At 48.5% G+C, this 18,043-nt stretch overlaps 1 protein-coding gene across 1 annotated transcript in view; it reads left to right on the top strand.

Moving 5' to 3' along the window:
- LOC144611087 (sialic acid-binding Ig-like lectin 13) overlaps positions 1 to 13,859 on the top strand; it is a 35,629-nt gene extending 21,770 nt beyond the window's left edge. Inside the window, exons 5-8 of the mRNA XM_078430165.1 lie at positions 623 to 919; positions 9,424 to 9,520; positions 12,037 to 12,118; positions 13,668 to 13,859. Of these exons, the coding sequence (XP_078286291.1) occupies positions 623 to 919; positions 9,424 to 9,520; positions 12,037 to 12,118; positions 13,668 to 13,859 (668 nt within the window). The remainder of the gene's footprint in view (positions 1 to 622; positions 920 to 9,423; positions 9,521 to 12,036; positions 12,119 to 13,667) is intronic.
- Positions 13,860 to 18,043: the final 4,184 nt, after the last annotated feature.

The raw sequence follows: 18,043 nt of genomic DNA, 5'->3' as shown, positions 1-18,043 counted from the left end.
CGCATTCACTGTGATAATGGCTGATCATCCACAATCAGTAACCCTTGCCTGCTTTCTCCCCATAGCCCTTGATTCCACCAGCCCCTAGAGCTCTATCTAACACTCGTTTGAATTCATCAAGTGAATTGGCCTCCACTGCCTTTTGTGGCAGCGAATTCCACAAATTCACAACTCTCTGGGTGCAAAAGCTTTTTCTCATCTCAGTTTTAAATGGCCTCCCCTTTATTCTTAGACTGTGTGCCCCCTGGTTCTGGATTCCCCCAACATTGGGAACATTTTTCCTTTCTTTCTAAGATGCCCTCTCATCCTTCTAAACTCCAGTCTCATCCTTCTAAACTGCCCAGTCTTTCCAATCTTTATGACATATGACAGTCCCGCCATCCCGGGGTTTAACCTGGTGAACCTACGCTGCACTCCCTCAATCACAAGGCTGTCCTTCCTCAAGTTGGGAGACCAAAACTGCACACAATACTCCAGATGTGGTCTCACCAGGGCCCTATGCCGTCAAGACCCTTCTTCAGACTGGTTACATTCGTACTTCATCTTTTCTCTCCGTATTCTCCTGGTTGGCATGTGGAATTCTGCCGTGTTAACTTAAGTTCAAATCTTCGCTTGTCTTTAGATGCGCCACAGAATTTCTCAATCACTTCCCCCAACAACGTGAACAATTCCACGGCGAGTGTAAAGGAAAGAATCTCCGCAGCGTTCCTCTGCTCCGTCCAGAGTTTCCCGGCGTCCAACCTGACGTGGCGACATCGCGGTGTCACGCTGAACACAACAAGTTCCAGCAACGAGCTGTGGTTGAAAATCCTTCGGGTGACAACGCAGGATGCTGGGGACTATCAGTGTGTGGCGGAGAATGAACACGGGGCAGGGGAAAGGACTATGACCCTCATGTCTCTCCGAACATCAATGAGAAGTCAGTGGAATATAATTCAGGGACATTATTGTATATCTGCCTCTCTCCCACAATCTCACCCCTCTTGCAACATAGAAACAAAAAAAATAGGTGCAGGAGGAGGCCATTCGGCCCTTCGAGCCAGCACCACCATTCAATATGATCATGGCTGATCATTCTCAATCAGTACCCGTTCCTGCCTTCTCCCCATACCCCCTGACTCCGCTATCCTTCAGAGCTCTATCTAGCTCTCTCTTGAAACCATTCAGAGAACTGGCCTCCACTGCCTTCTGAAGCAGAGAATTCCACAGATTTACAACCCTCTGACTGAATGTTTTTTTCCATCTCTGTTATAAATGGCCTACCCCTTATTCTTAAACTGTGGCCCCTGGTTCTGGACTCCCTCGACATTGTGAACATGTTTCCTGCCTCTAACGTGTCCAACCCCTTAATAATCTTATATGTTTCAATAAGATCCTCTCTCATCCTTCTAAATTCCAGTGTATACAAGCCTAGTAGCTCCAGTCTTTCAACATACGACAGTCCCGCCATTCCGGGATTTAACCTAGTAAACCTACGCTGCACGCCCTCAATAGCAAGAATATCCTTCCTCAAATTTGGAGACCAAATCTGCACACAATACTCCAGGTGCGGTCTCACTAGGGCCCTGTACAACTGTAGAAGGACCTCTTTGCTCCTATACTCAACTCCTCGTGTTATGAAGGCCAACATTCCATTGGCTTTCTTCACTGCCTGCTGTACCTGCATGCTTCCTTTCAGTGACTGGTGCACTAGGACACCCAGATTTCTTCTTAACTTGACACCATTCAGATAATAATCTGCCTTCCTTGTCTTACCACCAAAGTGGATAACCTCACACTTATCCACATTAAACAGCATCTGCCAATCATCCGCCCACTCACATAACCTGTCCAAGTCACCCTGCAACCTCATAGCATCTTCCTCACGGTTCACACTACCACCCAGCTTTGTATCATCTGCAAATTTGCTAATGGTACTCTTAATCCATTCATCCAAGTCATTAATGTATATTGTAAATAGCTGCTGTCCCAGCACCGAGCCTTGCGGTACCCCACTAGTTACTGCCTGCCGTTCTGAAAGGGACCCATTTATCCCCACTCTCGTCTGTTTGTCAACCAATTTTCTATCCATGTCAGTCCCCTACCCCCAATAACATGTGCTCTAATTTTGTCCACTAATCTCCTATGTGGGACCTTGTCGAAGGGTTTCTGAAAGTCGAGCTACACCACATCCACCGGCTCTCCCCTGGCAATTTTCCTAGTTACATCTTCAAAGAATTCCAGAAGATTAGTCAAGAATGATTTCCCCTTCGTAAATCCATGCCGACTCGGAACGATCCTGTTACTACTATCCAAATGCTCCGCAATTTCGTCTTTTATAATTGACTCCAGCATCTCCCCGACCACTGATGTCAGACTAACCGGTCCCGTTTTATCTCCCCTCCTTTCTTAAAAAATGGGATAACATTAGCTACCCTCCAATCCACAGGAACTGATCCTGAATCTATAGAACATTGGAAAATGATCACCAATGCGTCCACAATTTCTAGCGCCACCTCCTTAAGTACCCTGGGATGCAGACCATCAGGCCTTGGGGATTTATTAGCCTTCAGTCCCATCAGTCTACCCAACACCATTTCCTGCCTAATGTGGATTTCATTCAGTTCCTCCATCACCCTAGGTCTCTTGCCACACGAACATCTGGGAGATTGCTTGTATCTTCCTTAGTACTGGTTCAACTCGTCTGCCATTTCCTTGTTCCCGATAATAAATTCCCCTGCTTCTGTCTTCAAGGAACCCATATTTGCCTTGACTATTTTTTTCCTCTTTACATATCTAAAAAAGCTTTTACTATCCTCCTTTATATTATTGGCTAGTTTACCCTCGTACCTCATCTTTCCTCCCCCTATTGCCTTCTCAGTCATCTTCTGTTGCTCTTTAAAAGAATCCCAATACTTTGGCTTCCCACTCTTCTTTGCAATGTTAAACTTCTTCTCTTTTATTTTTATGCTGTCCTTGCCTTCCCTTGTCAGCCATGGGTGCGTCTTACTCCCCTTAGAATCTTTCCTCCTTTTTGGGATAAATTGATCTTGCAACTTCTGCATTATTCCCAGGAATACCTGCCATTGCTGTTCCACCGTCTTTGCTGCTAGAGCCTCCTTCCAGTCAATTCTGGCCAGCTCCTGCCTCATGCCTCTGTAATCCCCTTTGCTATACTGTAATACTGACACTTCCGACTTTCCCTTCTCCTACTCAATTTGTAGAGTAAAACATCATATTGTGATCACTGCCTCCTAATGGCTCTTTTACCTTGAGTCCCTTTATCAGATCAGGTTCATTACACAACACTAAGTCCAGAATTGCTTTCTCCCTGGTAGGCTTCAGTACAAGCTTTTCTCAGAATCCATCTCGGAGGCACTCCACAAACTGTCTTTCCTGGGGTCCATTACCAACCTGATTTTCCCAGTCTACCTACATGTTGAAATCTCCCATAACCACCGTAGCATTACCTTTGCGACATGCCAATTTTAGCTCTTGATTCAAATTGCACCCTATGTCGAGGCTACTGGCTGTGCCCGGGCCTGCACTGTCTGGACCTACAGTTTCCGGGCCTACGGCGTCCGGCCTACGGCGTCCGGGCCTACAGCGCTGTCCAGGCCTAATACAGGACAAGGGCGGTCCCGTATGGGACAAACCAATTTAGCCCAAAATACGGGATGCCCAGCTAATATGGGAGAGTTGGCAACCCTACCGAATGGCCGTCTACTCCACCATTCAATCATGGCTGATCTATCTCTCCCTTCTAACCCCAATCTCCTGCCATCTCATAGAGAGCCATAGAGTCATAGTCATATAGTCATAGAGTGATACAGCATGGAAACTGGCCCTTCGGCTTAACTTGCTTTCAACGCCCTACATGTCCTAGCTACATTAGTCCCAACTGCCCACGTTTAGCCCATATCCCTCCAAACCTGTCCCATCCTTGTATCTGTCTGTTTCTTAAATGCTGGGATAGTCCCTGCCTCAACCACCTCCGCCGGCATCTCGTTCCATATATCCACCATCCTTTTGTGTGAAACAGTTACCCCTCAGATTCCTATTAAATCTTTGCCCCCTCACCTTGAACCCATGTCCTCTGGTCCTCGATTCCCCTACTCTGGGCAAGAGACTATGTGCGTCTACCCGATCTATTCCCTTCATGATTTTGTACACCGCTTTAAGATGAGGACCCCTCATCCTCCTGAGCTCCAAGGAATAGAGTCCCAGCCTGCCCCAACCTCTCCCTGTAGCTCAGGCCCCCCGAGTCCTGGTAACATCCTCGCAAATCTTCACTGTACTCTTTCCTGCTTGACGACATCTTTCCTCTATTTCCTCTCTCCTCTTCAAAGATGAGGTAGGTCAGATAAAATTATTTGAAGCATTGTGTACTGTTCTGGGCACCCCACTACAGGAAGGATGTGGCGAGGATACAGAATGCTGCCAGGATTAGAGAGTACTAGACCAAGTGGACCCGTTGGACCCAAACCTCTCCTGCATTGGTGCAGCACCCTCTCCTCCCCCACTCCCGTTCCCCCTTCCCCTCTCTTCCCTCCCCCTCCTCCCCTCCTCCCCTCCATCCCTCCCTCCCTAGATTTAAATTTTAAAATGTGAATAACTTTAAAAATATAACACCGATGTGCAAGATACATCTTCTGGATGCACTGGGACGCATCCTCAGTGGTGTGACTTGGGGCCATCGGGTGTTTCGGGTCTTACAACATCAGACACCCTCGCCCAGGCGACCCAGCCAGGGTTGATTAGGCCCTGACTTGCGTCCCAGCAGCAACTGCCCACGGATCAGCCCTCTTAATCCAAAGCCATTGAAAGTTTCAATTTCAACGAAACTTCTTCCATTAGCACCATAGGGACGACAGTGAGTAAGGTGGGCTTAAAATTGGCACGCTATCGTGTACCGTTTCAGGAACAAACAAACAACCAAACAAGAGTTTTAGTATATAGATTAGCAATAAGGAGTTTTAAGGGCGGCACAGTGGTGCAGCGGGTAAAGTTGCACCCTCACATCACCAGAGAGCCGGGTTCGCTCCTGACCACTGGTGCTTGTCTGTACGGAGTTTGTAAGTTCACTCCATGACCTACGTGGGTTTTCTCCGGGTGTTCCGGCTTCCTCCCACACCCCAAAGACGCACAGGTGTACAGTTTAATTGGCTTGGTATATTTGTAAATCTTTCTTAATGTGTACGGGATACCGTTCGTGAACGGGCGATTGCAGGTCAGCGTGGGGACAATGGGCCGAAGGGCCTGTTTCCGCGCTGTATCTCTAAACTAAACTAAAGAAGAGTTTGGAAAGATTTGGATTGTTTTCCATGGAGTTCATAAGGCCATGTGATAGGAGCTGAAATTGGCCTTTCGTCCCATAAAGTCTACTCCACCTTTCAATCATGACAGATCTATCACTCCAACCTAATCCCATTCTCCTGCTTTCTCCCCATAACCTCTGATACCCGTACGAATCAAGAATCTATCTGTCTCTGCCGATCCATTGACAAACACCTCCACAGCGGTCTGTGGCAAAGAATTATAGACAATAGACAATAGACAATAGGTGCAGGAGGAGGCCATTCAGCCCTTCGAGCCAGCACCGCCATTCAATGCGATCATGGCTGATCACTCTCAATCAGTACCCCGTTCCTGCCTTCTCCCCATACCCCCTCACTCCGCTATCCTTAAGAGCTCTATCCAGCTCTCTCTTGAAAGCATCCAACGAACTGGCCTCCACTGCCTTCTGAGGCAGAGAATTCCACACCTTCAGCACTCTCTGACTGAAAAAGTTCTTCCTCATCTCCGTTCTAAATGGCCTACCCCTTATTCTTAAACTGTGGCCCCTTGTTCTGGACTCCCCCAACATTGGGAACATGTTTCCTGCCTCTAATGTGTCCAATCCCCTAATTATCTTATATGTTTCAATAAGATTCCACAGGTTCACGAAGATTAAGTCCCGGGATGGCGGGAATGCCATATGAGGAAAGATTGGAAAGACTGGGCTTGTATTCGTTGGAATTTAGCAGGATAGAGGGGATCTTGTACAAACGTATAAGATTATAAAAGGACTGGACAAGCTAGATGCAGGAAAAATGTTCCCAATTTAGGTTTAGATTTAGATTTAGAGATACAGCGCAGAAATAGGCCCTTCGGCCCACCAGGTCCGCGCCGCCCAGCGATCCCCGCACACTAACACTATCCTACACCCACTAGGGACTATTTTTACATTTGCCCAGCCAATTAACCTACATACCTGTACGTCTTTGGAGTGTGGGAGGAAACCGAAGATCTCGGAGAAAACCCACGCAGGTCACGGGGAGAACGTACAAACTCCGTACAGACGGCGACCGTAGTCAGGATCCAACCTGAGTCTCCAGCGCTGCATTTGCTGTCAGGCATCAACTCTACCGCTGCGCCACCGTGCCGCCCCAATGTTGGGGGAGTCTCGAACTAGGGGCCACACAGACTAAGAATTAAGGGGAGGCCATTTAAAACTGGTGAGAAAAAACCTTTTCACCCAGAAAGTTGTGAATTTGTGGAATTCTCTCCCACAGAAGGCAATGGAGGCCAATTCACTGGATGAATTTAAAAGAGAGTTAGATAGAGCTCTAGGGGCTAAAGGAATCAAGGAATATGGGGAGAAGGCAGGCACGGGTTACTGATTGTGGATGATCAGCCGTGATCACATTGAGTGGCGGTGCTGGCTTGAAGGGCCAAATGGCTTCCTCCTGCACTTATTTTCTATGTTTCTAAATATGTAAAACTATGAGATGCATAGAGAAGGTAGACAGTCAAAAAAAAATTCACATGGTGGAAGTATCAAGGTTGAGAGGGCATGGCTTTAAGGTGAGAGGGAAAAATCATAAACGAAATGTGTGGGGCAACTTTTACAATACGATACGAAATAATAGAACTTTATTTATCCCAGGAGGGAAATTGATCGGCCAACAGTCATAAAAACACAAAATACACAAAACACAAAAAACATGAAACATAAAATTAAAGTGACCAGTGGAAAGGCTTGGGGGATGTGCAAAGATTACATGAGAGACAATAGACAATAGGTGCAGGAGTAGGTCATTCAACCCTTCGAGTCAGCATCACCATTCAATGTGATCATGGCTGATCATCCACAATCAGTAACCCGTGCATGCCTTCTCCCCTTATCTCTTGACTCCGCTATCATTAAGAGCTCTATCTAACTCTCTCTCGAAAGCATCCAGGGAGTTGGCCTCCACTGCCTTCTGAGGCAGAGAATTCCACAGATTTACAACTCTCTGAGTGAAAACGTTTTTCCTCATCTCCGTTCTAAATGGCCAACCCCTTATTCTTAAACTGTGGCCCCTGGTGCTGGACTCCCCCAACATTGGGAACATGTTTCCTCCCTCTAGCGTGTCCAATCTCTTAATAATCTTATATGTTTCAATAAGATCCCCTCTCATCCTTCTAAATTCCAGTGTATCCAAGCCCATTCGCTCCACTGTTTCAACACATGACAGTCACACCATCCCGAAGATTAACCTCGTGAACCTACGCTGCACTCCCTCAATAGCAGGAATGTCTTTCCTCAAATTTGGAGACCAAAACTGCACACAATACTCCAGGTGTTGTCTCACCAAGGCCCTGTACAACCGCAGAAAGACCTCTGCTCCAAAACTCAACTCCGCTTGTTATGAAGGCCAACATGTCATTAGCTTTCTTCACTGCCAGCTGTACCTGCATGCTTACTTTCAGTAAGGGTGATGGGGAGGGGCGTCAGTCTTAGTCTACCCCACGACAGAAGGGGGAGGAGCTGTACAGTTTGATAGCCACAGGGAAGAAGGATCTCCTGTTGCCTTCTGTGCTGCATCTTGGTGGGACCAGTGTGATGCTGAAGTTGCTCCTCAGGGTGACCAGTGTGTCATGGAAAGGGGTGAGCTGTATTGTCCAAGATGCTCCGTAGTTTGAGGAGCATCCTCCCCTTCAAGACCACTGCCCATGAAGTATAGTAAACAGCTTTTGTTGGGTGCTAACCAGTCAGTGGAAAGGCTACACGTGATTACAATCGAGCCAGTTACAGTGTTTAGACACATGTTAAGGGAATAACGTTTAGTGCAAGGTAAAGCCAGCAAAGTCCGGTCAACGATAGTCCGAGGGTCACCAATGAGGTAGAGCGTAGTTCAGCACTGATCCCTGGTTGTGGTAAGATGGTTCAAAGTGTATCTGTGGTTAGTTTAGTTCAGTTGAGTTTATTGTCATGTGTACCGAGGTACAGTGAAAAGCTTTTGTCATATGGTATGTTGGCATTCATAGCAAGAGGATTTGAGTTTAGGAGCAGGGAGGTTCTGCTGCAGTTGTACAGGGCCTTGGTGAGACCGCACCTGGAGTATTGTGTGCAGTTTTGGTCTCCTAACCTGAGGAAAGACGTTCTTGCCTTAGAGGGAGTACAGAGAAGGTTCACCAGATTGATCCCTGGGATGGCGGGACTTACATATGAGGAAAGACTCGATAGACTGGGCTTGTACGCGCTGGAATTTAGAAGACTGAGGGGGGATCTTATAGAAACATATAAAATTTTTAAGGGGTTGGAGAGGCTAGATGCGGGAAGATTGTTCCCGATGTTGAGGGAGTCCAGAACCAGGGGTCACAGCTTAAGGATAATGGGGAAGTCTTTTAGGACCGAGATGAGAAAACATTTCTTCACACAGAGAGTGGTGAGTCTGTGGAATTCTCTGCCACAGAAGGTAGTTGAGGCCAGTTCATTGGCTATATTTAAGAGGGAGTTAGATGTGGCCCTTTTTGCTAAAGGGATCAGGGGGTATGGAGAGAAGGCAGGTACAGGCTACTGAGCTGAATGATCAGCCATGATCATATTGAATGGCGGTGCAGGCTCGAAGGGCCGAATGGCCTACTCCTGCACCTATTTTCTATGTTTCTATGTTTCTATGCTAACCGCAAGAAATTGCAGGGAGTTGTGTACGCAGCCCAGACCATCACACAAACCAACCTCCCTTCCGTCGATTCCAACTACACCTCACGCTGCCTCGGCAAGGCCGATAATCAAGGACCAATCTCACCCTGGCCACTCCCTCTTTTCCCCTCTCCCATCAGGGAAGAGATACAGAAGTGTGGAAATGCATACCACCAGATTCGGGAACAGTTTCTTCCCGGCTGTTATCAGGCACCTGAACCATCCTACCACAACCAGAGCGCGGTCCTGACCTCCTATCTACCTGATTGGTGAGCCTCAAACTATCGTTCATATGCTGGCTTTACCTTGCACTAAACGTTATTCCCTTTATCGTGTGTCTGTGCGCTGTGGAAGGGCACAGTGTAAACATTGTATTCAATTTTTGTCTTCCGTTGACTGAAAAGCACGCAACAAAAGCTTTTCATTGTACCTCGGTACACGAAACAATAAACAAAACTGTAAAAACTGAAACATACCTGTGGTTGTTCTTACAGGTCAGAGCTTCAAAATTTGGATAGTGGTTTTGCTTACAGTAGGGATAATACTGATCGCTGAGCTAGCTGGGTTCATCATCTACAAGTATATAAAGAGGTGAGTGTAAAAATTCCACATTTTTATTTCCAAATCCATCCATTTGTCATCTGTTTCTCATGACTGCTTCCGCCAGGCTAACTCCTGTTCATAGACACAAAGTGCTGGATTAACTCAGCGGGTCAGGCAGCATCTCTGGGGAACATGGATAGGTACCAACCAAATGCTGGAGTAACTCTGGGTCAGGCAGCATCTCTGGAGAACGTGGAAAGGTACAAAGTGCTGGAGTAACTCAGCGGGTCAGGCAGCATCTGTAGGGATTAAGGAATAAATGACATTTAGGGTCGGGACCTTCTTCAGACTGAAAGGTTGAGCAATCCAGAACAAAACAGAGTCAGCAACAGATGATGTTTAAATTATTGTGAACCGTTTTGGGCCCCATATCTGAGGAAAGATGTGCTGGCTCTGGAGAGGGTCCAGAGGTGGTTTACAAGAACGATCCCAGGAATGAGTGGGATAACATATGATGAGCGTTTGACGGCACTGGGCCTGTACTCGCTGGAGTTTAGAAGGATGAGGGGGGACCTCATTGAAATTTAATAAATAGTGAATGGCCTGGATAGAGTGGATGTGGAGAGGTTGTTTCCACTGGAGGGAGAGTCTAGGACCAGAGGCCACAGCCTCAGAATTAAAGGTTGTACCTTTAGGAAGGAGACGCGGAGGGATTTGTTTAGTCAGAGGGTGGTGAATCTGTGGGATTTTTTTGCCACAGAAGGTGGTGGAGGCCAAGTCAGTGGATATTTTTAAAGCAGAGACAGATAGGTTCTTGATTTGTACGTGGGTCAGGGGTTATGGGGAGAAGGCAGGAGAATGGGGTTGGGAGGAAGAGATACATCAGCCATGATTGAATGGCATAGACTTGATGGGCCGAATGGCCTAATTCTGTTCCTGTCATTAATGACCTCATGATCTTCTGACCGACGTCTAATACAACTGCAGATTTGCACTTGGACTTTGCTGATGAGCAGATGTGCTGTAAACTTGGTGTGAACTTCTGTCGCCTAAACACCGGGTGGCGCCACCCGCATTGGCTGCCTCGCTAACAGTATGTCTGTCCTTTCTTCTCTTATTTGTTATTTTAAGTACATGTTAAAGTATGTTTTCGTGTTTCTTAATTTGTTTTATGTGGGGGGGGGGGGGGGGAATTGGGGGAAACTTTTTTCAATCTCTTACCTCGATGGAGATGCGATTTTTCTCCGTACCGTATGTCCGTCCCCACTGCGGCATAACATCGAGTAGTTGGTGGCCGTTCTTGGAGACCGGCCCAGCGCTTCAAGGCGCGGCACGAACGTTAACATCGCGGAACTGCGATCCTTTGCCGAGGATCGACTGCAGAGAGCTCCAACTGCAGGGCCTGTGGGCTTTAACACCATGAAGCCCGTGATCTCTGGTAAGAAGAAGCCGACTCGGGAGCTCCATGTTGCGGAGAGTGCTTCATCCGTCCCGATGTGGGAGTTTTGATCATCCCAGCGCGAGGGCTTGCACAGTTGGCAGTGGCGACTGTGGATGGTTCAACAGCCCCAACCGTGGGTGAACAAAGAGGAAGCTGATTGAACTTTATTACCTTCCATCACAGTGAGAAATGTGGAATACACTGTGGTGGATGTTGCATTAAATTTTAGTTTATGTGGCTGTGTGTCTTGTTGCTTTTTACTTAGTACTGGACCAAGTGGGCCCATTGGGCCCAAACCTCTCCTGTATTGGCGCAGCACCCTATCCTCCCCCCCTCTCTCCCTCCCCCTCCTTCTCTCCCCTCTCCCTCCCTCATCCCCTTCCCTCCCCCTCCCCCTTCCCCCTTTCCCGCCCCCCACTGCATCCCACCTTATCCTCCACCCTCCCTTCCCCTCCATCCACCCCCTCCCTCCCTCCCTTCCCCTTCCTCCCTAGGAGATAGATTTAAACTTTAAAATGTGAATAACTTAAAAAATATAACATCAATTTCAATGAAACTTCTTCCATTAGCACCAAAGGGGTGACGGTGTGTAAGGTGGGCCTAAAATTGTTGTGCTATTCTGTACCGTTTTGGCTGTAGTTCAGGAACAAACAAAAAAACAAACGAGAGTTTTAGTATATAGATGGCTGTCCTCAAATGTCACTGTACCTTAATTGTAGGGGTGCGAACCATCTCACTCCCACATACGGGACAAGGTGACATCACCTCCCCGCGCCCCACGTGACCTCACCTAGCCAGCGGCCACGTGCTCCCGCTCCACCAATGGCGGTCGTGAGGCAGGGCAGGATGCTATGCAACCTCCGTTAGGCAGTGCCCGGGTCTCCGGACCTACAGTGTTCGGACCTATAGTGTCCGGACCCACGGCGTCCGGGCCTACGGCGTCCGGGCCTACAGTGTTTGAGCCTACAATGGCCCCCGCCTAATAAGGGACAAGGGCGGTCCCGTACGGGACAAACCAATTTAGCCCAAAATACGGGATGTCCCGGTTAATACGGAACAGTTGGCAACACTACTTAACTGGTGCATGTGACAATAAATTGAATCTTGAATCCTGTTGCTCCAGGAGGGAACATGTGACCTCAGAGAAGGCTTCAGGAAACCAAGACACAAATGTGACGTACTGCCCACACTGTGCAACCAACCAGGTAGTGGATCTCTGCACGTAATCTCAACCACAGATGAGACAAAGTGGGGACAAAAAGCTGGAGTGACTCAACGGGACAGGCAGCACCTCTGGAGAGGAATGGGTTTGAGAGAGAGAGAGGGAGGGGTGAAAGTGAGAGAGAGAGAGAGAGAAAGTGAGACAGAGAGAGGGAGAGAGAGTGTGAAATGTGACAGAGATTGAGTGAGTGTGGGAGAGAGACAGTGTGTGAAACTGCGAGTGTGAGAGAGAGTGCGTGTGAGAGACGGAGCTAGAGGGAGAAAGTGAGTGAAAGAAAGGGAGAGAGAGAGAGGGAGTGAGAGTGTGTGAGAGAGAGAAAGTGAGAGTGAGAGCACGAGAGAGAGTGGGAGGGAGAGAGAATGAGAGAGAGAGAAAATGAGAGAGAGAGGGAGAGAGAGAGTGAGAGAAAGTTTGAGAGAGAGAGGAAATTGTTTGAGAGAGAGAGAAAGTAAGAGAGAGAGGGAGAGAGAGTGTGAAACAGAGTGCAAATGTGAGAGATTGAGTGAGTGTGTGAGAGACAGTGTGTGAAACTGCGAGTGTGAGCGAGAGTGCATGTGAGAGACGGAGCTAGAGGGAGAAAGTGAGAGAGAGAGAGAGCGAGAGAGAGAGAGAGAGAGAGAGAGAGAGAGGGAGAGTGAGAGAGAAAAAGTGAGAATGAAAGCGTGAGAGAGTGGGAGGGAGAGAGTGAGAGAGAGAGAAAACGAGAGAGAGAGGGAGAGAGAGTATGTGAGAGAAAGTTTGAGAGAGAGGGAGGAAATTGTGTGTGAGAGAGAGAGAGAGAGAGAGAGAGAGAGAGAGAGAGAGAGAGAGAGAGAGAGAGAGAGTGAGAGTGTGTGAGAGACAGTGGGAGAGGGAGAGAGAAAGTAAGTGGGAGAGAGGGGGGAGCGAGAGTGAGTGTGAGAGAGAATGTGAGAGAGAGAGAAAATGAGAGAGAGGGGCAGAGAGAGAATATGAGAGAACGTTTGAGAGAGAGGCAGGGAGAAATTGTGCGAGAGAGAAAAAGTGAGAGAGAGAGAGGGAGAGAGTGTGAGAGAACATTTGAGAGAGAGAGAAATTGAGTGAATGAGAGAGATAGAAAGTGAGTGAGAGAGAGTGAGTGTGAGAGAGAGTGGGAGAGGGAGAGGGAGAGGGAAAGTGAGGGAGCGAGAGAGTGAGAGGGTGTGAGAGAGAAAGTGAGCGAGAGAGAGAGTGAGAGAAAGGGAGAGAGAGAGAGAGAAAGAGAGTGAGTAAGGGAGAGAGAGAGAGAGAAAGAGAGTGAGTGTGAGAGAGAGTGGGAGAGGGAGAGGGAAAGTGAGGGAGCGAGAGAGTGAGAGGGTGTGAGAGAGAAAGTGAGCGAGAGAGAGAGAGAGAAATTGAGTGTGTGGGAGAGAGAGAGAGGGAGAGAGTGAGAGTGAGAGAGAGTGGGAGAGAACATAAACAAGATGGCTGAAACTGGGTGTGTGTTGGTTCAGGGGTGGTGGACTTTCTCGCTGGTGGTATTGGATGCCACACTGCTCTGTACTAAACCCACCGCTGCTTCCCTTTCCTTGCAGCGTGCGGGGAGTGGAGAGGACGGGCCGGCGCCTGGGGAGCTGGAAGGAGGAGGGGAAGCGGGCGAGGGGGTTGAGCAAGAGGCCGTGTACGTCAACCTGCAGGAGGTGCCAAGCAGCAGAGGCATCGTTCACAGCGACGAGGAAGTGGAATACGAGAACCTGCGGTTCCAATCCAAGCAGGGGAAAGGCTAGGATGGAGGGATGGAGGGAGGAGGGAGGGAGTGGAATGGGTGGGAGGGAGGGAGGGAGGAGGGAGGGAGGGAGGGGAATGGGTGGGAGGGAGGGAGGTGGGGGAGTAAGGGGGGAAGAAGGGAGGGGCGGTGAGGGCGGAGGGAGGGAGGGAGGGAGGGAAAGGGGTAGGAGGGAGGGGAAGCGGTAGGAGGGAGGGAGGAGAAAGTGTAGGAGGGTGGTAGCGACGGGTGGTGAGGAGGGAGGAAGGGTGAGGAGGGAGAGGGAAGGAGGAAGGGTGAGGAGGGTGCGATGCGCTATGGGAGGGGCGGTGAGAAGGGAGGGAGGGTACGCGGCGTTGTGGGATGGGCGGTGAGGAGGGAGGGAAGGGTGCTGAGGAAGAAGGAGAGGGAGGGGAGGGGAGGTGGCAGGGATGGAGGGGCGGTGAGGAGGGAGCGCGGCGCTTTTGGAGGGGCGGTGAGGAGGGAGCGTTGCCCTTTGGGAGGGGAGGTGAGGAGGGAGCGCGGCGCTGTGGGAGGGGCGGTGAGGAGGGAGCGTTGCCCTTTGGGAGGGGAGGTGAGGAGGGAGCGCGGCGCTGTGGGAGGGGCGGTGAGGTGGAAGGGAGGTAGGGAGGGGCGTTGAGGAGTGAGTGTCGCGCTGTGGGAGGGGCTGTGAGGAGGGAGGAGAGCGAGGGGAGGTGAGGAGGGAGGGAGGGAGGGAGGAGCGGAGAGGAGTTAGTGCTGCGCTGTGGGAGAGGCGATGAGGAGGGAAGCGGGAGCGCTGCGCTGCGGGAGGGGTGATGAGGGAGCGCTACTTCAGCCTCAACTGCATTGGGTTTTATAGATTAATTAACCCTCTGTGGATGAAATAGTGGGATAACATTGAACTAGTGTGTGAATGGGCGATCGATGGTCGGTGTGGACTTGGTTGGCGGAAGGGCCTGTTTCCACGGTGTATCTCTAAACTAAACATAGGACTAATGTGTGAGCGGGTGGATCGTTGGTCGGTGCGGAGTCGGTGGGGAAGGGCCTGTTTACGCGCTGTATCTCTTTAAAAAGCGTTTGTTTTATTAGAAGACAGACTGTTATGCGGGTGGATATTAACATTGTCAACAATTCCTTCCATTGACCCTTGACATAGTAAATAGAAACATAGAAAATAGGCGCAGGAGGAGGCCACTTGGCCCTTCGAGCCAGCACCGCCATTCATTGTGATCATGTCTGATCATCCAGAATCAGTAACCCGTGCCTGCTATCTCCCCATATCCCTTGATTTCGCTCGCCTCTAGAGCTCTATCTAACTCTCTTTTAAATGCATCCAGTAAATTGGCTTTCTTGGCAGAGATAGTCAAATGATAGTCTATTAAACAGTCTAACATACAGTCTTTACCTGCAGTTACAAAATAGACTAGCAGCTATTAAATGAAGACCTTTATTTTCTGAAAATCATGTGGGATTTTTGCTGATGCTATTCTGAAACTCTGAAACCTCCTCTTGCTCTAGTCGTGCCATGTTCGATGACAAGTTTGCTCGATGCAGGAAAAATGTTCCCAATGTTGGGGGAGTCCAGAACCAGGGGATACCCAGTCTAAGAACAAAGGGGAGGCCATTTAAAACTGAGGTGAGAAAAAACTTTCCCCCCCAGAGAGATGTGAATTTGGGAATTCTCTGCCACAGAAGGCAGTGGAGGCCGATTTACTGGATTAATTTTAAAGAGAGTTAGATGAAGCTCTAGGGGCTAGTTGAACCAAGGGATATGGGGAGAAGGCAGCCACAGGTTACTGATTGTGGATGATCAATCATGATCACAATGAATGGCGGTGCTGGCTCGAAGGGCCAAATGGCCTCCTCCTGCACCTATGTTTCTATGTTTCTCTAGCAATCAGCTCTCTGTGTGGCTTTGGTGAGTAATAATATTAATAAAATCTAGATGCTGGGAACTGACAAAGAGCACAGCGGTAGAGTGGCTGCCTCACAGCGCCAGAGACCCGGGTTTGATCCGGACTACAGGTGCTGTCTGTACGGAGTTTATACGTTCTTCCCGTGACCTGCGTGGGTTTTCTCCGGGTGCTTCGGTTTCCTCCCGCACTCCAAAGGCATGCAGATTTGTCGGTTAATTGGCGTGCTGTAAATGTAAAATTGTCCTCGGTGTGTGTGGTGTGCAGGGATCGCTGATCGGCGTGGACTCGGTGGGCCAAAGTTCCTGCTTCCGCGCTGTCTCTAAACTAAACTAAAACTAATCAGTCATGCTCATTGAATAGTGGAGCAGGTGCGAGATTAATCCTTATACTATTTTTTATATTAGTACATGTTTTCTGCTGATTTGGATTTGTTGCATTTGTAAACAAACAGATTAAAATGCTAAACTATCACACGCCTCAGAATTATGTTTTAACCATCTCTGTGGAGGACATTTGTTTATTGTTGACACATCATATTACTTTGCTTAGATATACCTTACAGTGTGGCCCATTAACTGAGCTTGTCAATAAGCAAATATTCCAGGAGAACATATCACAAGGCTCAATATTTCACGATCCATGTTGAGTGTGGTTTGGATGATCAACTGGCTGACGATCTCGCGCGCCCCAGGGTCATGATAGTTAAGATCCACAGCGGCCATCAGAAAGAGCGGATAATGCGACTGTCACAACAACAATACCCGCTGAACTACAATGGGAAGCAAATTCACATTTTTCCTGATCTCCCGGCAGAGATAATGAAACAACGTCGTCTTTTCGAGGTCACGAGGAAGAAGCTCAAAGAGGCAGGCCTGCGAACCGGATATATCTACCCTGCTCGCCTCCGGGTTACCCAGGGTATCGACACGTCGATATTTAGCACCCCGGAGGAGGCCAAACTATTCGCGGATAACCTGCCGCCCAGCCCGGTGACAACGGTGGGCTAATGTCGGCTAACAGACTAACACTGACTAGCTGGTCTCCAGACCAGCTGTTTCAGCCAATCTCAACGTGGGGGCATGGTCACCCTCTTGTCGAGTAAGCTTAAATCCTGAGGATACAAGCTTTTGTCCAAGTGCACTGACTCTCCCATGTCTATCCATGTTTAAGCCGCTGGCCCGGAGTGGACGGCGGGCGTCGGCTAACATGCGAACGAGTTAACTCTGAGCCATGGACATGGTCATTCACACGAAAGGTAGACGTTGGACTCAATAGATTTAACTTTAACTTTGTTGAATGTGCTTAATTCGTTTCAGGAATAGGATGATTTTACAGGATGGGTTCCTGCTAATTTTTCAAAGGGAAACGTTTTTTTTGTTGAACAGATCCGTAATTTTGTTTGTTCATCGGAGGGGATGCCGACTGAATTTGTAGTTAACTAGCTAGCGGTTTCACAATTTAGCCTTTAGCTAGCCTTTGGGCTTAACAGGCTAGATAGTTGAAGTAACCCCCGTTTACAGTATGTTAGGATATTTTCTCTCACTTTGTTTGGGAGAGTGGGGATGGGGGGAGGGAAAGTCCGAGTTTTGTATGTGCTTTTGTGTTGGTGGTCTTCCTGTTTTTTTGTTTGAGGCAAATTATTATGTCGCTGCTTATGTAATACAATTTACACCTTCTGATGGTACCTGGGGATGATGATGTGCGTGGGAGGGTTACCATGGTGAGCTGGAATGTCCGCGGCATGGGCCACCCAATTAAACGAGCTAAGGTGTTTTCACATCTTAGGTCTTTATCTGCCGACCTTGTGTTCCTCCAAGAAACTCACATTAGAACATTGGGGCAGAGACAGTTGCGCTGCAGATGGGCAGATCAGATATTTCAATCCACATTTTCTAGCAAAGCCCGCGGGGTGGCAATTATGGTTAAGAAAAACATAGATTTCAGACATATTTCTACAGTAAGTGACCCGAATGGTCGATTTCTCATAGTAACTGGGTACCTTTACTCTGTTCATGTAACACTGCTTAACATTTATGGTCCGAATATTGATGATGCAGCTTTCTTTCGCAAAATCTTTGATAAGCTACCTGACCTTTCTAATACGAATGTGATTGTTGCAGGGGACCATAACACAATCCTTGACTGGCACCTGGATTGGTCATCAAATAAAATGTGTAGCCCTTCGAATGCATCCACGGTTTTGAAAAATCTCATCTCCTCCACCAATTTAGTTGACATTTGGAGGATACAGCATCCCACAGACAGAGAATACTCTTTTTTTTCTAAAATGCACAATTCATACTCTCGT

This window comes from Rhinoraja longicauda, chromosome 39, assembly GCF_053455715.1.
Source record: "Rhinoraja longicauda isolate Sanriku21f chromosome 39, sRhiLon1.1, whole genome shotgun sequence".
NCBI classification, from domain to species: domain Eukaryota; kingdom Metazoa; phylum Chordata; class Chondrichthyes; order Rajiformes; family Arhynchobatidae; genus Rhinoraja; species Rhinoraja longicauda.
This window is presented reverse-complemented; position numbering and strand designations above follow the sequence as displayed.